Source organism: Neopsephotus bourkii, unplaced genomic scaffold, assembly GCF_033783945.1.
Source record: "Neopsephotus bourkii isolate Nb327-2 ecotype Australia unplaced genomic scaffold, CSIRO-AGI_Nbou_v1 NB_1258, whole genome shotgun sequence".
NCBI classification, from domain to species: Eukaryota; Metazoa; Chordata; class Aves; order Psittaciformes; family Psittacidae; genus Neopsephotus; species Neopsephotus bourkii.
In genome coordinates, this window is record NW_026901743.1 from 513,501 (window position 1) to 534,930 (window position 21,430).

The 21,430-nt window shown below is 43.3% G+C and overlaps 1 protein-coding gene across 3 annotated transcripts in view; it reads left to right on the forward strand.

Moving 5' to 3' along the window:
- Positions 1-21,430, forward strand: part of LOC133218499 (PH and SEC7 domain-containing protein 3-like) — a 96,969-nt gene that overhangs the window by 65,595 nt on the left and 9,944 nt on the right. For all 3 annotated transcript variants that reach the window (XM_061364963.1, XM_061364964.1, XM_061364965.1), the window contains 3 exons: positions 9,917-9,960; positions 18,299-18,492; positions 20,869-20,939. In XM_061364963.1, coding sequence (XP_061220947.1) covers positions 9,917-9,960; positions 18,299-18,492; positions 20,869-20,939 — 309 coding nt within the window. The remainder of the gene's footprint in view (positions 1-9,916; positions 9,961-18,298; positions 18,493-20,868; positions 20,940-21,430) is intronic.

Consider the following 21,430-nt stretch of genomic DNA (forward strand, 5'->3'; position numbering starts at 1 on the left):
GCAAGGGCCATGGCAGTGACCCTCCCATCACTGTGTGGCATGGGTTTTCTGCAGTGGAGGAAGAGGGTGCTGCTTGGAAGCTCGGTGGAGTTCGCTGCCGGAGCATGCTTTTTGCTCATGGAGCTACAGCTCTCTGGATGCTGAGGAAGGAGAGGGGTTCCAAGCTGCTTGCTCACAGCTCTGCCATTGGTTTCCACTGATCACCTTGGGAAAGTCAGCTGTTTTCTCCTAAGCCCCTTGTACAGCATAGAGTGATCTTGCTGTCCCTTGTCCCCGGGGAAGGCACCCTAAGGACTCTGGCTAATGAGTCCATATGCTTAGAGTTGTGAAGGTTTGCTGGGTCATCTCTCTGGGGCTTGCCAGAACATTGTTATGGTGCTGTGGGTTTTCATTTGATTCTCCGGTGCTCTGGGAATCCATCCATATTTCTCACATTCAGAAGCCTGTAGTTGGCAGGTGATTGAAGACTCTTTTTACAGTGTCCTTTGTTATTGCAGGCAGTAATGAACATGGCAGGCTGATGCAGGCAGGGAAGTGTGGCCGTGTGAACTGAAAATGAATCTCTTGCTTGATCTGCTGGCATTTGTTCCGGCATCTTTCTCTCCACCTCTCTCTCTGTCGCTGTTGGTGTGTGTATGAAGGGGGAGTTGATGCTGTTGGAGAAGGGAGTGGAGCAGGGGAGGAGTTTCTGTCAGCCTCTTCTTTTTCTTTTTCTCTCTTCCCCCTCTCTCCCCCCCTCAACCATCCAGTGACGTGAGCAATGCCTGGAACAATCAGGCTGGCTTCAAAGAGTGTGCCTGAAGATGCTGGAGGAAACAGCCTAGTGCGTTTTAAGCAAACACTGATTGCTTGAGCCTGGGCTCTCCAGACGTAACCTTTTCCTCTGCAGGGGATTGGGAAGTGCCGTTAGCATTTCTTCTTCCCATCCCATACACTCACTTTTGGAAATGATTGGAGTTAACAGTGTTCAGAGCACCAGCAAAGTCCGGGTGAGAGCCACAGGTTCGGTGAAATACTCCCGAGAAGAATCTCTCTGGCGGCAGTCCCATCGGTCAAAGTCTATGAAAATCTCCAACTCCTCTGAGTTTTCTACTAAAGAAAGCAAGGTAAATAACTAAATATTCATAGTGTTTCCCTTGGCTGGGAGTGGAGGTGGTGGTATTGAAAAGGTTACGCTCTGCAGGAATTAAGGGCTCTGAATGATCTGCAGTGATCACAGAATTGCTGTCACGTCAGAGAAAACATCTCTGGGTTTGAGGGGAGACTTGAAGGTGACAAAGGTCTGGTGTGTGATAGTGATCAGTTCTTGGAGGAATGTTCTGTCACTGAGCTTGGTGCAATAGTAAAGAGTGAAAACTTGCTAGGGAGAATACTAATCGGATCTCTGCTCTTGGGAAAGCTGCCGGAGTTGGCAAGTGATGTCCTTGAGATAATCTGTTTAATGGGAATGCTGTTCCATAGAAAAATAGTTTTTGCTGCTTCTCTACAGCTCTGTGGTTCAGTAGGTGTGGGTGCTAGGTAAAAATATCATCTCTCTTGCATACATGATTAAATATTGCCATCAAGTGTTTATTAAGAAGGCATCACTTGTGTGTTTATAGGAATACATTAGTATATTGTAGTGGTTGGTAGCACAGACTGTGCCCAGCTGCTACGGTGGCTGTGTGCAGCATCTCCTTGCCCATCCCTAGGCAAGCAACCCCCACTCCATGCAGTATTTCTCCTTTCCTCATTCCCCACTCCCGCTCAATAACTGAGAGGCACCCGGGAACCCCTGGCAAGAGCTTTAATAGCTGTCTGCCTCCCAAAGGTGCTCCGTATCTCCAAGGGCTGGATGAACTTTATGCAGTGACTGAATATGCCTCTAATTTCATTCCTGCTGCAAATTGATTCTGCCTTGGGAACAGAAGATATATTTGCACCATTTGCAACGGTGTGTTGAATGAGCTGAAATATTTCAGGGCATCAGCCAAAGGCATTTAACCATGTCTTGTGTCCATGTGTGTGCAAACAAGCAGACACATGTGTGGATCTTCCTGTACTGTCCCTTTCCTATATCTCCTGTCTGTCCTGAGGGAAATCTCCACTACTACAGTGAAAAGAACCCAATTCTGCACAGTAGTTCCTAGCAGATCACTCTCTGCTGGTTTACAGGTTGTATGGTTATTTCAGAGCCTCAGCTGGAAAGCTGTAATCACAGAGTGATGCATGAAGTATTCTATTCAGTCCAATTTCAGAAACCTCTTTTCTGAGGGTCTTATTGAACGTAACTAAGAAATAGTGTACTGCTAAGTCTGTGGGGCAGAAATAGCATGACCATCATTCTCAGGCTGTTGCTGATGCAGTATCTGCTACTTCAGCAAATGCCAAAGTAAAGGCTGCATCTTGCAGATGCTCTGGGACCTTGCTCTTGTGATCACTTTCACACTAGGCATGGAAGTAACTGCATGGTATTCAGTGGGAGGATTTATGTATAAGAAATCTTTGCATGTGGTGGAAATTTGGGTCTTTAGACGTTGAGTGAATCACAGTATCTCTGTACCTCTGTTCTCTCTCCCAGGCTTTGTGTCCACTGTCTATGCATGGTGTAATGTCCCCAGGGCAGGGATGGTGTCTAACACAGTTAGTTAGCTACTGCAGTAATGAATGCTTTATGTTCATCCATCTGTGGGATTCGTATTTCTGCCTCCTGAGTGCTGTGTAAGATACTCCTGCCTAGCTCCGTAAGTTGGGAAGCATTCTGCAGCTTTGGGTTTTAGTGTTGTTTTCTTATTTCACACAGAAGTACTTGTATCTGTGTAGCATCTAAGACCTGTAGAAGCTGTGTTACGGAGGGCTGAGAAGATTCCTGCATGCCCATCAGTGATGCCTGCCCAACTGAAAAGATGACAAGCAGCTCTGCCACTGATTGGTCTTGTGATTTTGGGCAGTGCTATTCTTTCCATACATCTCTTCCCCCTTGTGTTCTTTGTCTGCCCATCTATTTTGCTAAGATGTCACTGATTTAGAGAACTGATTTATATTTGAGCTTTAGCTCTTCTGTACTGATGTGTTGGTGGAAAAGACATGGAAGTTGCCAATGTGCAGCATGGAAAAGGAGTTTTTTTTGTAGTGTAAGTCTGTGTGTCTGTGCTTTTACATCACCTCTCATGAGATTTTTTTAGTTCTAGGCTGGGCTTTCTGGGCAGTGGCACTGGGTAGGTCCCCCAGTCTCAAGCAGGTCATGATTTATAGACTTGCCCTCTTCCATATTTTTATCAGTGTGTTTCCCACTTTGTGTCTGGACTGCCTTGTATTTTATCTGCTCCCCATACAAAGTAATTACGATGCTCAAGACCTGTTTCCATGGCCAGTTCAGCTGATTAAGGACAGGAGATAGATTTAACCCGTTTGTGCCTCAGAAACATACTCATCTGATACTTTGCACTTGTGTGACTCAGCCTATTTTGCTGAGCTAGAGAGTATTAAATACTATCATGCTCTAGACAGTGTGCACAAAGCACCAACATGGTGCCTGCATATGAGGTCTGCCTGCTGCCAGCGTCAAAGAAGCTGGATAGCCCAGGGACGTATAATCTGCTTGAAAAACATCAGGTAGTGCTTCCGTGCACACATATATACATACACACATGCACCTGTGTATACAGGCCCTGCGACCTGATGCATCCCAGGAGTGTATTATCAGTAGGTGCCACAGCCTCACGCCAGCAGGAGAACCTGCTAAAAGGATGCTGTGAATTGATGTACTGTTGTTCTCTGGTTGCATGCAAGGTGAGTCAGAGGACCTTAGGATCGTCTGTGTGACCCAGTGTGCTCAGCAGTCTGTCCTTTGGACAGACTGTTTTTCCGCAGCCATGGTCAGAATTGCAGAGTGCCTGTGCCTGTCCTGCCTACAAATGCATGGGGCCAATAAAACAGTTTCTGAAATAGGCTGTGTAGGTGCTCTACTATTGAGAAACACTTCCCTAGGCTTTCCTCTGTTCACCCATAATAATGCAGCATGCTGCCTTTACCAATAACACTGATGAAACACTCCAGCAAGTACAGAACAAATCTTTTCTAGCAGCCCCCATGTATCAATTTTACAGAGGACGCATTTATTCTGTAGCATTAATTTCTTGGCTCTCAGGAGCCCCAGCTAACCATCCTTTTCTCTTTTATGATGATATATCTGGCACAATCTTTCCTTCCTTTTTTTTTTTTTTCTTTCTCCCCCTCCTCCTCCTTCTCCATACAAACCAGATTTTTAACAGAGGAGTTTCTCTTAGAAATGTTCTCCTCCAGTTGGTGACGCACTTGAAATTCCCTGGGTGAAATGATCTCCTTTCCTTCCCCCTAAAACATTCCTATCAACCCTATCTCCACCCACACCAAAACAACATTCATCAGTTCCATATGCTGCTGAACAGCTCTGTGCTGTTTTATGAATAATGTATGCTGGCTTGTTAGAAGAATGTTTGTTGTACAAACCAGTGGAATTTGAAATTGAGAGCGATATCGGCAGACATGCCGTGCTGTGCACTAACCCATGGGCTTCTCAGGGTACTACTTCAGCATCCTTGCTGCATCATCATCAGAAGGGGGAAAACGCACAAGACACTGGGGTATGTGGGCTTTGAGCCTGGCAAGGAGCTACAGGCACTCCGTGATCAGAGCCTTTATCCTTGCCTCACCAAGTGTTACAGATCTGTGCATGAGGACAGGAGAATATTTCAAGATCAGTATTTTGAGGGAGGGTGGCAAACAGGAGATGGTGAAGTAGTGTAGATCTGCAACAGTTCCTGGAGAAGGTCAGCCTTCAGGTAATCACTGAAACATCAAACTGGGAGTGGTATATAGTGATGTCGCACCTCATCCAAACCTGTCAGAAGGCAGTGATAGAGAGATACACCCTTGTACGAAGGATGGGCACGTTGACACCTATCAGGTCTGCATACAGACACCTGTGGTGTCTGGTATCTGTTGCTTCTGTAACCATTTTTATTTTTATAGAGTTCTGCTGCTTATTTTTGATCCCTTCAATAAACCATACATGGTGGGAGCTGGGTGTGGCACCTGCCTGATGACTGTGATCCCAGAACAGAGCCAATGGACTGGTGTGAGCAACTGGGGGAGATGCTGAACTTCTGAATAAGCATTTATGGCAGCAAAGTCTGAGCACACCTTTGCACAGGGCTGTGACTGAGGCTTCCTTGGCTGGGATCAACTGTGCCATTACCAGCTGGAGGGAAAGAAGAAATATCCCCAGGCAAGGCGTCTCACAGTGGCTGCAAGGGATGGTGGCTTAGGTGAGAGAGCACAAGTGCATCCCTGTCCCATGGGCAGCAAAAGCCACTCAGGGTGTTGCCTGTAATGGTCAGATGGCCATTCCCCCAACAACAACTTAAACAGGGAAGATGTAGGTTAGATATAAGGAATCAATTCTCTACTGCGAGAGTAGTGAGGCAGTGAAACAAGCTGCCCAAGGAAGCTGTGGATGCCCCATCACTGGCAATGTTCAAGGCCAGGTAGGACAGGGTTTTGAGCAACCTGGTCAAGCGTGAGGTGTCCCTGCCCATGGCAGGAGGGCTGGAACTAGATGAGGTTTAAGGTCCCTTCCAACCCAACTGTCCTATGATTCTGTGAAACCAGGGTAGAACTGGGTGTGAGCAGAAAGCCTGGGAAACACAAGCTGGAGAAGACAGTCTGGGTCATCCCTGCTGGCTCTCTGAACTTGGTTTTGGTTTTGCCCATTTAGCTACTCACAGTCAGGCATTTCTGGCTCCTATTTTCTGCCCAAAGCAGATACAAGAAATACCTGTGTTGTACTCCTTCCTCTCTTGGCAGGCTTTTCTGGGTGGGCTAGTGTGTACGGGGAGTCAATAGTGTGCTTCAAGAGCCAGCCTTGTGATTTACTGAGATGCATATCTGGGTAATTCGTTATGGCTTTGTCCCTGTAAGTACACCTGGTTGTGCCTTTCTTTTGTTCATGGCTTCTGCATGCAGAGGCTGACTCACAGCCTGGCCAGCAGTCAGCAGGTGCCAAGAGCTGCCTGTATAAATGGGTCCAGTGGTTCCTGCATGTGACAAGGTTTTGAGGGAGGTGAGGATGGTGAGTGACCTTTTTCTCTTGCCAGCTTTGTAAAATGAACAGTTTTCAGGCACTCCCTGCATAGCTGTGCTTCTCTTTCCAATTGGAATAAAACTATCAACTGGTGAGAGCTTGTGGAAATCTGGATTTTTGGTTGACCTACCTGCTTATCAGAGGGAAGATGGAGATGTAATTTGGCAGTTTCTCACAGAGTTGCAGCCTTCCATTTAAAAAAAAGAAAGAAAAAAAGAAAAAAGTGTAAATTTCTTAGTCTCTTTCCTAGTTTATGAACAAATACAAACAAGTCCCACAAACACATAATAAATCCTGTTTTGTTTTTTTTATTTTTTATTTTTTACACTGCAATGCACAGGGGTCAAATCGGAGGACGTTCCCTGTTGTTTCATTTTATACAGCAGTTAATTTCTTTTATTCTTATTTCAAAACTGCATTTGTTTCTCCAGGGAGCTTAGAGCAGTGCTGAGCTTCAGGTGTGGTGGACCCAGAGGTCAGCAGTTCTCACAGAGGGGAAAGCTGTAAGGAATAGGTTTTTGTGGTCTTGGTAATTGAATTTAAGGGTTGAAGTTGTGAAGTCAGACACTGCTGAGTAGTTGGTAGCTGGGGGTTTGGATCCTGCCTACACTAGCCTTGGGTGCCGAAAGAGATAGAAATTCTCTCCTCTTTCCAAGTGGTATCGGTCCAGCGAAGATGAGACTCATGAAGTATATGTTCTGGTATTCCCTATTGTGGTCCAGCTTCCAGTTTTCTAGCTTAGACAGCAGATTTGCCAAGCACTTGCCATGCTATCAGGTAAGAAGCTGTGATTGTTGTCAAAGTGTAAGAGTACTTTAAAGCAGAGCTTCCCCCCTACTCCCAGGTCCCAGAGAGAAAACGTGAGTTAATAAAATATATCCTTGCAGCTGGTTAAGTATAGTGAAAGCCATGTCCCCACCATAATTTCTGATCAGCTTTGTTGCAATCTAGTGAAGCATTTAAGTGCTTGCCTCCAAGTTTGTTTGATTTAATCATGCTCTGGAGAAATGGCTGCTGAAAAGAGCTGCTGTCTGAATGCTGCCTTGGGAAACAGCTATGAATTAAATGACAGAGCAGGTACTGTACATGTCTACCACTGGTTGCAAAACATGGGAGGAGGAAAATTTTCTTCCCCGGATCATGCAAGAGCCCAGTAGACACCAGGAAAATGTTAAAGCATTAATTGGTTTGAAGAAAGAACATAAGGCAGCTCTTACAGGCGGTGAGTGCGCAGCCTGGCAGCAGTCTCTGACGGAGAGCTGGGTTGGGGTGCAGGCACAAGAACTCACGTATCTCCACCCCTTGAGAGGTCTACTCACTGAGTTCTCACTGGACAGTAGACACACCAAACGTGCCCTGTACACAGCTTCCTGGACTGTAGGTACTGTCTAGGGTTTTCTTTCATTTCTGTAAATAGCAGAGACTTTCTCAGAGGCTGTATTTGGTGCTCTATGGGGGGATACTGTGTCCTTCATCAGATGTATGCCACACGACTGGGTTGATGTCCTCCCTAAAGAAGGAAGATGGAGTCTGGCTCATTAGTAAAGATCAGGACAAGTATGCGTCACTTGCCACAGGGCAAAAGCCTGGGGCATTTGTTCTTCCTGAGCCAATCTGGAGTGCTGTTTATGTGTGTCCTGATCTTTGGCCTAATGATCCCCAGGGACTTCCTTAGCAAAATCAGATAAAAATCAGTACTGCCCAGGGCAGGTGTTCATTTTCAGAGGTTGTGACCCAATCTTGTAGGCATTTGGGCCAGAGAGCAGCAAAAGGTGTTTCTGGTACCCCAGGCCAGGTTTTTGCTACATCTCAGAAGCTCATTCAACCAGCTGGCAAGAAAAATGCTGCTTCTGAAAAAATGAGAAGGCAACTGGGGAAAAAAATGCAGCCTCTTTGCCTTATATTTGGAAGTAGTTTTCTGGCTCAAAATATAAGAGAATATTTTAATCATAGTAGGAAGTAAAGAACAAGTCAAAGAATAAGATCAGGGCTCTGGCCAAATCATTATAAATATAGTGGCTTCTAGTAGAAAATATTGAGTGACCCTAGGGAATCAGCATCAGCTTGTGTGGAAAAATGGAGTTGAGTTTAATTCTCCTGGGCTGCTGGCTGCATGGTAGGAGAAATATTAGCCCTTTCTTTTGCTCTCTTCTTGCAGGTTGGTCTTAAAATCTCTTGATAGCTGTCACCTGAAAATTAAGTGAAGTGCCTACAAATTGCCGGCAATGCCCTTTCCTTCACCTTCAGCTGTTTGCCTTTGGATCCGAGCTTCTTATACAAGTTTAGAGAAGATAGGATATATAGAAATAGTGAAAACTCCAGAGTTGGAAATATTTTATCATACTGCTATGAATAGTGCAGCAAAGCCCTTGTTAGCGTTTGGGAGACCTCTCTCTTGTAGCTCAGTATAAGTAGGATGTGGGATAATTCCTCTTTTTGGTCATATCTGTTCTGTTACTCTGAGAAACCTACTTTTATGGTACACTCTGACTAAAAGTTGCTGCATGTGTAGCATGAGTGTGAGGCGAGTTGTACCAGTATGTTTGACCTGCTTGCATAGATTTTCACAGAACTTACTATTAAGGATCATCAAATAGCTTGTGCAAGATTCAGAGAGGAGCCAGTGGATCACAGGATGAACAGTGGGATACGCTCATGGGATTCTCATTGCAAGTTCAGCTGTGGCATATGCACAAGACTAGTTTCAGCTCCTCAGTTTTCCAAATTATTTTTGTTTTGGATCAGAGTTAAGGCTATTTAAATGTTAATGTTGCTGTTGAACATGTCATAGCTATTATAGTATGTGATTTTCAGACTTGTTCATACTTGATGTGCTACTTTTTGGTAATCATGTGCACCAACAGTTCTTCTACACGTTAACATATTTTGAGGCTGTGTAGGAGTTATGTGCCAGAGGGAGTAAATCTAGCTATGTATATAAGGTAAATTACAAATGTGGATTATAAGTGTGAGAATCAGGGACATTCCATACCAAAATACTTCACTTGAGTGAAGTGGCCTATTTGAAGAACTCCATTAGGTTGTAGTAATAACAGACATTTACCCATCCTATGCATCAGCTCCTGGAGAGCTGAAATCAGGCACACTTATGCAAGTGATGTACCTACTTCCTCTCAAAAGAAATCCGTGCCAACTGTCTGATATCCACCCAGGCTTAAGTCAGCTTCCAGACACTTTTCTTTGCAGGCTGGTATCAACAGCAGAATTGTGACCTTTGGTGTCAGACCTGATGCCATCTTTCCTATGAATTAAAAATGTAATGATGTTAGCAGGCAGCAGTCCAAGACATTGATCTTTAAGCACAAAAGCTGCTTATTGTTCGTTTTGTTTTGCACTCAGAAATTGAATGTGTTTCTGTCTGGGTGTGTGACTAGGAAAGCATTTAGGTGTCTGTGAGGCTCAGGGACTTCGAGTAGCTATTCTGGCATAGTTTTACAGGTAAGCCCATAGGGTGAAATTTTGGCTCAATCGAAGTCAGTGACAAAAAAAATCTCACTGACTATCAGGAGTTAATTGGACCTTGAATTTCAAGGCTGTGGACTTACGGCTTTTGCAAACTTAACACAGTTATTTTAAAAAAACCCACAAAACCTGCTTGAGAAAATAAGTGTAATCTCAAACTCTGCGCTCTGGTATTTTTTCCTTAGACGAGATTTTTGTTACCATGAGCAGTTATGGTACTTCCTTGGCAAGAGACAGCTCACTTGCTGGTATTAGGTAATTTTCTTCAGGGTATTGATGTATGTGTAGCAGGGGTCAAACAATAATCCCACCTCATTTCTCTCTTTGCAGGCCCTCTACAATTCAATCAAGAATGAGAAGCTGGAATGGGCAGTGTAAGTATACCACACAGAAATTAGGAGTTTGAAAATAGTGCCTCTATAGTAATCTCTCTATATGTCCTATGTCACCATTTGAGTGGGCTCCAAAGCCTGCAGAAGACAGCCAGTGTACCTAATGAGTTTGTTTTTCTGTTAATGAAAGACCTGGCAATACTGCCTCATCTGTTTCTCCAGCGAGGGGAGTTGTTAATGATAGGATTCAACTGCATTTGTAAGGAAAGAGGACATTTCCTTTAGAAGGAAACTTCAGGCTGAAAAGAGAGAAAGTAAATCCTCCATTGTTCTATGACTGCATAAATAAAACAGAAGTTGACTTCTCCCTTTATCTTTTGGTACATTGTGTCAGAACCACTGAATAGAAACACATGCCTTGGATTGAGTTTCCTGCTATTGGTTTATTGTCTTGGTTTGTCTCCTGATTAACTATGGATAACTTGACAACAACCTAATATGAAAGATGATAAATTGGACAAAGTGATATCCCCCTATCCATAGGCTTTTGACAGCCTAACACTTGTTAACTAGGGAAATACTGCAGACAAGAGAGAGCTTCAGTTTCTGGTTGTGCTAAATTGTCATTTCTATGTGCTTAGGTTTCATGAGGTCTAAGCTTGCCAGCAAAGAGTAGAAGGCTCTATTTTAGTTTTTGCCAGTTGCAGAACAGTGGAATTGGGAGTAAAATAAAAAAAAAATATATATCTTTTATCTATTTTGGCTGTATGAGATGTTTACCTGAGTGGATTTGCATATCTTGAGAACAATGTATATGTGGGATGCATGCTCCTGCATCTTTTGTGCTAGAAGTCCTAACACCTGCCATAGGTCTTGCAGGCTCATTGGCTTCTGATCTTACTTGTTTTAAGTTCATCATCTGCAAATGAACTTCTTGTCAGGGCAGGGTGTGCAGCCTCACAAGGGCTACTGGTCTCAACTGGGATTGCAGCCTCTGTTCGTAAGTGTATTAGATAATGTCAGAGTAGTGAGGAAGGTGTTCTGCTAAGGGGAATCACCAAGAAGTTGCATTTCTGATGAGCTTTGTAAGAAGTATGGTTGGAGACATTTTCCCAGCCTGTGTCTTGGACCTGGCATACACTGTGTGAATCTTACATGTCACAACACCGGAGCTGTTAGCAAGACTCTCTCAAGTACTTTGGACCCAGCAGAATCCATTATGTGACTTTCTCAATGTCAGAATTTTCCTCCTCTTGCCAAGAGACCATACTGTGCCTAATACACTTGGCAGCCTCCAGGTGGGAACTGGCTTATGCCTGGCTTTGCTCCCTTAAGCTTCAGTCAAGGTGATTTATGAGATAGTTTTCTTCTGTATAGGTAGTAACTGCTTCATGTTTACATAGTCCAGTCCATGTCCCTTGCTAATGAATTTTTTGGAGAGAAATTGCAAGCAGGCTGGAAGGGAGAAATCAGACTCATTCTTAAATAAGGGCTTGGGATGTGGGTGTAAAGCCACCTTCTCCCAGCAGAGAGCTCAAAAGTGCCGATTGTCTGTTCCAATTCGAAACTCAGACAAATACCTCGGACTGATGGGAAAATTACTTCACATGCAGAGAAACAAAGCTCATTTTGGGCATAGTCAAAGACTTTGTGCCTTTACCTTTAGGGCTGAGAGTGCTGGCTAGAAGAGGGCAGCATCTTTCACATCTCCTCACTTTCTATATCTCATTCGTAGAGATGTGTGGCTGGTGTAAAGTAATCACTCCAAGAAGCTTCAGGACTGCCTTGAGCTAAAGAGAGGAGGCACATGACTCTCTTGCTCTGCTGTTGTGATCTTTAGAGAAAGGCAGATAGGAAGGGGGCATGGCTGGTTTTGCAGTGATGGGACTAGAGAAGATTCTCTTTCTTTTCCAAAGAGTGTTGCTTTTCTTCCCTGGCACAGGGGAAGAAGTGGGAGGTAAGGCAAAGGTGGAAACAGGGCTCCCTTGCGATGCTGGCATGTTGAAGGAATGCCTTTCCACCAGCCAGAATCCCTTTGGGGATCTAAGACTTTCTCTTATGAGCTAATCAGCAGTTTAAGAGCTGTTCTGGCAGTACATTCTTTGGTAGGTTAATAAGTCCATGGGCAGGGGAGGGTAACAGCAATATGTAACATGGGGGAAGACTGCTGCATGATCCTTATTTTACTAGTTGTAAGCTAGGTGTGTCATCATCCTAAATGGTTTGCCATCCATTTCCAGTAGAATTACAGTCTGATCCAAAGCCCACGGAAAGAAAAGGCTACCATTGACTCCAATTTTGTAGTCAAGAGAAGTGGCACTTTAATCAGCGGATGTGCTCTAGAGACTTTCAGTAGGAGTGTTCATTTATCCTTTATCATCAGGGAAGCACAATTACAGCTTTGGAAGACAGAATTGCATTACACTGCTTTTTCTGCAGTAGTTCCAGGCTTGAAGTTCTTCAAAAGGTTAAAAGCATATCACATACACTGGTCTAAAGTAAAGAGATCTGACCTGGAATTTACCCCGAACTGGTGAATGTGGGGTCCTGAAAGCGCACACCTTCTTTTTACTGCACCCCCCAAATGTTTTGGTTGCTTTTCACAGTAGAACTGCCAGAAAACATTCTGCCATTTACTTGGCTTGCTATTTACTTTGCTGTTTCCTCTTGCCTTCCTTGTTCAGTGTCCTGGGAGAAAAAAGTGTTATGGGAAAACTAACCATCAGAAATACAATTATTCTGTCGTTGTCCCGTTACATACTTCCTCTCTACTTAGTGAAGCACTAGGTGATGATTGGGTCTCACAGAAGTCATTGGCAGAAGTTCCTATTGACTGCAGTGAAACCACATACTTTTTCATCCAGTTAGTCCATGCATCCTGTTTTCAGAGTGCTGAGGTTACTGGAACCACTCCAGGAGTGCATGTAGCCCCAATAATTGTGTCTCGATTTCTCATGCTGCCTGAATTTCCCTGAGGGATTTGATACTTCCATAAGATTTTTTCATGCTCTTGTTCTTCAACCCTGACATCACTCGTAAGATGAAATGAATTCAAGATTCTGTGAACATGAGCGGCAAGATCAAGAGTTGGGTTTGTTTAGTTGGAAAAGGGAGCACTGAAGAGAGGGACCTGAGTGTATTTATTTCAGTGTGTAAAGGCTGTCACAGAGAAGAAAGGTGTGAATTATTCTTCATGCCCATTGTGGGTGGGTTTAAATTTGAAGCAAGGGAAGTTTGGATTCAACTCTGAAAGAAGCTTTCTAGCAATAAACCTTTTAAACCAGGGCATAGGTTTGCCTGGATGAGCTATGCAAGTGCTTTTGCTGAAGGATTTTGTGAGCTGTTTATTCTGTCCAGAATGAGTCAGGAAGAGTGGATCCAGCTTCAGAGGCAGACAGATTAGTTGACCTCTTGAGATCCCTTCAGTCCTGTTTTCTATAATATTGTGGCCCAGGTTTTCTAGATGTTTTGCATCCTTTTGCTTTTGCACCCATCATCATCATCTTTAAGCTGAAGAAGAAGAAGTAATTTGGCTTCAGAGGCACCACAGCTAAATATGTTTTGTTTGCAGACGTCCACATGGAAATGTGGTGGTGGACATTGTTGTTCTTCATTGTTTGTAATACTGTGTTTACTTCCTGTTGAAGGTGATAGGAATAATAAAATCATCATCTTAAAATAGGCTGAGGGGTGATCTAGAATTACCATATGAAATCCCAAAGGCTGCTTACAAAGTTGCAAAAAACCAAATGCCTGCACTTAAGCCAGTCATATTCTGAAAGCTTTCTCTCCTCAGGACAGTGTAGCTTTCAGGAGAATCACTTGGGTTTTGACTAGTTGATGATAGCTTTCTTTCCAGAGAAGTTTAGACATGGATATGGTATATCCTTTTTGTTTTTTTCTGGACTGCACTGAAAAATAATCTGTTTCTAGAGAAACCAAAATAGGTCTTTGACACAGTGACGGTGGGGAAGGGCTTCTGCCAAATCCTTTCTGTGTTTCCTGCAGCAAACTGTTACACTGAGACTGGGGTGGTTATAAAGATGTCTGTGCTGAAGCTCACCTTTTTCTAGATCAGACCAAGAAATCTCTCCCTGTTACAATTAACTCTTTGTCTCCCAAGTTCCAGGATTTTTCCTGTTTGGTTGGTTTTTGAGAGGGGTCAGGTGGTAATCACCTGGCTCTCCTTTCTTCTCTCCTTTTGAGAAAGATACCACAACTTCTGTCTGCTCATTTCTGAAGTCAGTTTGCTACTACAGATGCTATCAGTTCCAAAGATTCATATATATATGTTACAGATCTGATTTTTTTTTAAATGCTGTTTTTTAAATGGATTTGCATAGGCTTTTGCCATGTCATTTAAGCTTTCTATTTGAAAAAATGCAGACATAGAGCAGACTTTTAAAAATGAAGGGCTTGACCCTGTCTTTCCAGCTTAGTGACTTCGAAGTTTTCGAAGGCAGAGCCTCAAATCACACCATAAAGCATAAAGAAATGTGTTTGTTCCTGAGAGAACAAGAGGACGGTTTTCTCTCAGAAGAAAAAAAAAAAAAGAGAGACTTTTCTTGTACGTGGTCTTTCTGGGGAGAGGCAAAAATATATTTCTTCACCAAAATGGCAACATACGCATTTTTGCAGTTTTTTCAAATCTGCATGCTTAAAAGCCAAACTCTTTCTGGTTGTCAGTGATCATGCATTTGGTAAGGAAAACATTGCTGTTTTAATGCTGTGTCTGCAAGTGATAGAACAAGCAGATCCTGGGTTTGGTGCACTCGTTCTCATGGATAGCCAGTGCCCTAGTTACTGATACATCTGCAGATCCCTTCCTAAAGAGACAAGCTAAGGGAGGTGTAACTGAATCTCCTTGTTCTGTAAGCAGATTATTGGAGAAACCTTACAGGTGGTAGCCTTTTACTGTCACAAGTACCCTGCAGAGCAAAGACACTAGAGAGCAAGAGGGTTCACAGCCATCAGCCCCTTTCAGTTGTCAGAGGTCTGGGGTCACCAGAGGAATCACTTGCAGACCCAGAGCCAGGAGTGATTTCACTCTGCTGGTCAAAGACAGAAAATATCTTTAAGAGTTCTGCAAACCTAAGTGCACCCTCATGGTGGTATTTTGCCACTGAAAGGTGTGTTGGAACCAACATGGGGTTTTTCCCCAAAAGCACAAGGATTGTGCTGTTTTTTGTACCACATGGAAAGGAGAGGCACTGAGCCTGTCCCTGACAGGGACCTGAGCTTTGCCTGTGTGACACTAGATCCATGACTCTGAACGTACCAAACTTAGACACTACCCACCAACTCTTACCCCTGCATCACTGGAGACTGCTTTCATACTGGGGATATTACAGAGCTTGAATCATCTCCAGAAAGCCATCTGAGGATGAGGAAGTAGTTGCAACCCCACAGGCTAGGGTTTCAAAGATCAGTTTTCAGGTTGTATGTATCCAGAGGCCAGCTGAATTTTCTGCTTATCTTCCTTCTTGCAACCATACTCTAAAGGCTGGTGAGGGGTAAGCTTAAATTTTTAAATCCTTGTTAAAGCCAGTCAAGGACCTATATTCAGCCAACTTTGAAGGGCTCATAAGCAAAGCTAATACCTGAACTGTTTTGCAACTTTGACACTCCTCCCAGTTGCCCTGCTTTCTTCTTACACTTGACCACTGTTGAAAATTGAGTATTTTAATAAGTGAGTCCCAGATCATTTGTTTTTATTTCCACTGGTGTTTTAATATTCAAGATCAGAGAGAGAAAGAAGCTCCTTTTAGTTCTGTTTTCTCAGTTGTTCATCCATTCTTCATTCTACATAACGAGTCTCCCTTGCCTCTCTGGTTCCCTTGCATCTTACAGACTGACTCCTGTATCTTGACCTTATGCATCTTGACAGAGCACTCAGCTCTCAAAAGTGCCTAAGGCTTCTGAGTCTCAAGAATGTCCCATTTTCAGTGACAGATTAAAGGACCAATTAAAGGTTTGTTCAGTGCTACCAGCAGTCATGACAGCAGATGTCATTTTGTCCTTGTCTGGTCTGTCTGCATTTGTCTTTTGAGGAATGCCTGTTTTAATAGGTTCCTCAGAGATGTGAAGTTTGAGAGCACTGCCCTCAGCACTAGTGGTGTCCATCATCCCCGGGACTGCTCACCACACCACCTGTGGCTGCTTGGATAAGGGCACTGGTACATTCCCACAGGACAGTTGATCACTATAGGATAATACACTCCCATAGCTCCAAAGGAGATAGCTCGTTCCAAAAAAATGCTAAGCTATTTACTGCAGTAGGTCTCTGCTGGCAAGGAGAAATCCACTGTGTCCTTGGCTGAGATCCCAGAATTCACAAGGCACTTCAGTGTGACAAATCAGCCTAAGAGCTTATGCCCAGTGAGAAATTTTAGTCTGGACTAGGTACCATAGACTTGTTTTGGTAGAACTTGCTCCTGGAACAAACAAATATCTAAGAAACATGTGTCATACTGTGTGTCCACTACCAGCAGCTAGTAAGTGTGGTAGATATAGGAAGGACAGGGCAATCAGAATTTTCAGAAATTTCTACACTTTTCCAGTTGGAGAGGGTTTCAACCAAAGCATGCTTTGACCAAGGAAAGTGTTTTGCAAATCATTCTGTTCTTGAGTGGGAAAACATGTGTCAATAGGCTGAAAGATGAAGGACTGCTCTTCCTTGCAGGAATCGAGTCTTCAAGTAAAAGTATTGTTCCTCTTAATCAGAGGACCTTGCAAGACAACACAATAAAGGTATGGTGCACCGATTTGGCTGCACCATTTCTATACAACTGAATCAAATGTCTGGCGTCTTTGCTTGACTCTCAGGCTAAATGTTGATGTGTATCCATATCCATACTATTGAAAAGTCTTACCTTAGAAAAGGTGCTTGCCTCTGTTCTGGCTGTTGTGGTGGTTTTAAACTGTGCTAATTCCTAAATGGTGTCTGGAAATAGTTTGGCAGTGTGCTGGGCTGAGACCATGCCAAGCACAAAGTAATATGAAGTGATCAAAGTCAAATGCCTTTGAACATTCCCTGGCACTGCTGAGTTCACTAATATAGCCTCTGTGTTTCTGGATTTGGTTTCCTTGTTGTCAAACCAATCTATTATCCTTGTATCTCCTCAGACTAAGTTATTTCCCAGAAGACCATTTCAGGAGAGATCGGGATAACAAATTGTTGCTCTAGCCTGCAGTCCTTGGAGGACATTTCTTGGGATAGTATTTCCCATAAACAGACGTGGTTGTAGTGTGCCCTCAGATGAGCTTTTGAACTGACTTACACCTTGCTAATCCTCATCTGATTTGATGCCTTTGAATGTATACTTGTGATTGGAAGGTCTGCCTGAACTTTCTCCTGACCATCTGGGTGCAGTGAGATGCAGCGGCTTGAAGTGCTCCCACTCATCAGCCATCATTACACTCAAGTGATACAGATTTTTTTACATCGTATGCTGGTCTTAGAAGACTTTCCAATGACAGCCTTCATACCTCCTGACACACCTTTCCCAGTCATCTGGAGAGGAGTGTGTTGGGACTTCAAAGACACAGAGCTGCTCTCTTATCTGACACTAACTCTGGTTCCTCCAAATACACCATCCACCCAGATTCAGTGGCCTGTTGTTCTCTGAAACCATCGCCCTACTCTTGTGATGGACACCCTTTGTTTTCTAGGTTGCCTGGTCCTTTTTCCAATTGGCTGTGACATATAAAAAGGAATTTATTAGTCAGGCAGTGCTTGTGACTTGCTGAAAAGGGTTGCATTGTTGTCCCCAAGAACTGTGTTGAATACATTGCCTAATAAGTAACATTTGAGGCAGCATTTTGTTTCTAAAATACAGATAATGTAATTCACCTAGCATAGTTTTTATTTTTAAATTACTACTTTTATGCTAGTCTGCAGAGGAAAATAAAGAAAAAGAGGTAGAGTCTGTGTTTCATATGCTAAGTTAAGGGCTAAGCCACAGTGATCTGTAGTAATCTAATTCTTTTCATCTACATGTGAACTCATGAAGAAATTGGGAGATTTTTCAGGAGAACCCAGCAGGCAAATATTTCACACTTTAGCACTCAAATAAGTAGAATTAAAAAAAAGGTGGAGTTTGAGGACCCAGAACAATCTTGAAATACTGGCTTTTGAGACTGTAAAAGGGAAGCTTAGGCTTCGTTGAAATCTGGCTCCTATGTCCTTGTGCTAGTGAAGTAGGTGAACTGAAGCTTTGCTTATAATCTGACTATATTTTGGAGCATAGCTGAAGTTTTTCTCTAAATAGGGCCCCTATAAAGAGAGAGGTGTGTTTTGACAGGGAATGTGTAAGAATAACTGAAATGAAACTTTGCTGGTTAGTCCCTCATTCATGCTTGTTTTTTACTGCTTTTTAAGGGATGAAGAAGAGAAGAAAAAGTCTCACTCAGATGGTACAGATGAAAAGGATAATGTGAGCCAGACAAAGGCTGTCAGTCGAATTGGCAACTCAAATAACCCATTTCTGGACATCCCTCATGACCCCAATGCTATTGTGTATAAGACTGGATTTCTGGCTCGGAAAATCCATGCGGATATGGATGGAAAGAAAAGTGAGTATCTTTCACTCTTAACATCTCATTTTCTTGTTATCCATGCATAATGCCACATACGATGAGCCCATGTGCTTCTCAAGGCAAATAGTGCTGCTTCATTAGGGGAAATTGCAGCAATAGCAAACAATGCAGCAATTGGATTATCACACTTCCACTATTAGGCCGGGATTTACAATGTTCAGTCCCATTTGTAGCAGCTCTAATACGTAAGCATAATGAATAGTGTGATACAGCAGGCAATGTAAATCTTTTGTACTAAAGGAAAATGAATCTCAGGGCTTACAGAAGACAAAACAATTTGGAGTAGCTGTTCCGTAGCAGTTTGGTAATTTTCCTTTTCCTTGTGTGACACCAGATTGTTTCAAATCTCCCCATGCCTTTGGGTCTGTCTTTAAAAAAAGGCTGTTCTTTATCTCTATTTGGAAGATGCTGTAACTGTTCCTTCCCTACTTTGCTAGCTTTGAGTCATCTCCCCAGTGAAATACAGCAGCTTTTGGTAACAGCCAGATTTACACTATGCTGATCCTCCCTGCCCTTTTTTGTGTCAAACTTGCTGTGCCTCTTACTTTTATTATTCTCTTTCCCTTTTGTCCTACATACATTTGTGATCCAGTAATTATCGAAGGTCTCTGATTCAACTGTGTGTGTTCTGTTGTTTGGACGTCTTCATTTGTTTGTTTTCTATTGATCTGCTACTCAGAGCATCTGTATTTTTCCCAGTTGTTGATGATCACCTACTCAGGATTCACACTGTTTGGCTGAATCCTGAAGGCAAAGTCTGATTTTGTGATGGGTTTCCAGTAACTGCAACTGTCTCCTAGCTTGGCTAAGCTCTTAGGTGTTTGCCTGTTTTGCTAATATAATTTAGAATGTACAATTGGAGGTTGGTGTTTGTAAGCTGGAGGCTGACAGCTGGACGGCTAAATCTGAACAGGGATGTCAAAATCAAACTGACCTCATTCTTTGTGATGACTGGATGCTTTGAATAGGTTCCTGTTTATTAAACTTCTGTTTATTTATCCTTAGTAAGTAATTGTATCTAGTTGCCTTTATTAAATTATTTCTTTAATTAAAATTAATCAGAATTGCTCATTATTCAGCACACTGGATGCTGGCATTCTGGGGATAATCCTTTTACGAGTAATGTAATTAAGGCCACATTTTCAGAAGTTCCTGTACGTCTAGGGGGCCTGCCTCTCATTGTCATGCAGCTCTTGAAAAACTTACATTCTGACTCTGACTCATTGCAAATAAAATGAGACAATTTTTTTCTTTCTTTAAGTTAGTTAGACCTTGTCATATTTCATTTCCTATTGGAGCTGTTATGGATCAGCCTGTGCAGGATTGCTAATGAAGTGATGCGCTGGCATGTTATAGGTATTTTCTCAGGAGAGGAGTACTGAGGACTGAAGCACTTAAGCAATCTAGAGGAGAAGGATGTAACAGAGGCCAGTGGCTGGAAGCTGTCCAAACAAATGCCAATTAGAAACAAGGCCCGTTATGTAAGATGAGAATGATTAACCTCTGGAGCAAGGGACTAATAACCTCTTCACTATCACTTGCTGTCTTAAGATCAGAATGGGATGCCTTTCTGAAGGTGATGCTTTAGTCATACATGAGTTATTAATTTCAGTGCAGACGCAAGTGGGTGCTGGTAAGTGGTGCATGTTTGGTGGAGCTTAGATACAGGCTTATAGTCTCAGGCTGTGACCGTACAGCCTGTGCCTTCTCTCCTTCTATTGCAGCTGAATTTCAAACTGCAGTAATCATGCTGAATCCCCCTCTTTACGTTTCTTGAGGGATGATTTTGTTTTTCTCATTAGTATTCTGTTTGGCTCCCCTCTTTTTTTTCTTCTTTGACTTCCCCTGTGGCTGCAGAAACAGGGGAGGGGACCAAGAAGCTATCTGACCGCTCAGTGCCAACTCAGGTGTGCAGCAGCGGCAAGAGGGAAGGATGCTCTTGAGAGGCACTGCTTTCTAAGCAGTGCCTGGTTGGTCCTGAGCAGTGCCTGCCAGCTTGCTGTGACATGAAGAAAGAGTATTTCCTTCTGAGAACTGTCACAGCACAGGGTGCAGACCTAGCTCTGTAGGGACAGTGTCCGCCTACCTGCAAGAGCATAAAGGCTGGATCTCTCTGACCTGCTTTCTGCATTGCTGCTGCTCCCTTCTGATCCAGTCCAGGGCTGTCGTCAGAGTTGGTTTATTACTCTCTCACACAGCAGGTATGTGCAGGCACTGTGCTGAGTTGCATTGTCCTTTGAGAAGGAGAGTACAAAGGAGGTTTAACACAGGATTAATGTAGCTTTCCTGTTGCCTAGACAAAGTGTAAAAATGGATCTAAGTTAAATGGGTTTTCATTTGTTTTCTTTGCAGCTCCCCGGGGAAAGCGAGGCTGGAAAACCTTTTATGCTGTACTAAAGGGAACGGTCCTGTACTTGCAGAAGGTATGGGAAATCACTGTCTTTTGGAAACTAATTAAAGCGGGATAAAGCAGCAGGCTTCCTCTCTGCTCTCACAGCCCACCTCCAGGCTCCTTTCCCTTTGACACACAGCGTAGCTGCACTTTCTGCCCCTTACCCTGTTTATACACACGTTCAGGCATGAATCCTTTCATTGACATCTCCCTCTTTTCATAATTTAAAGTTAAGTTCCATTGTCCCCATTCACATGTGTATCACTTCTGGTTTTATCATTGCCATCAATCACAGCTGAAAAAATAGCCAGCTTCACCAGCAAAGACAGCATTATCTCTCTGTGTCTTGCATACATTCCTCTAGGCTGCTTTTACTATTGCATTTCATACATATGACTTCTCCTCCTGTAAGGCTGTCCTCCTTTCCCATCTTTTCATGGTATACATTTCTGCAGTGTCTGCAAGACCAGCTGCAAATCAATTGAATGGCAGCTTGGCCTTGGTAGGAAGGTGCAGCTTCTA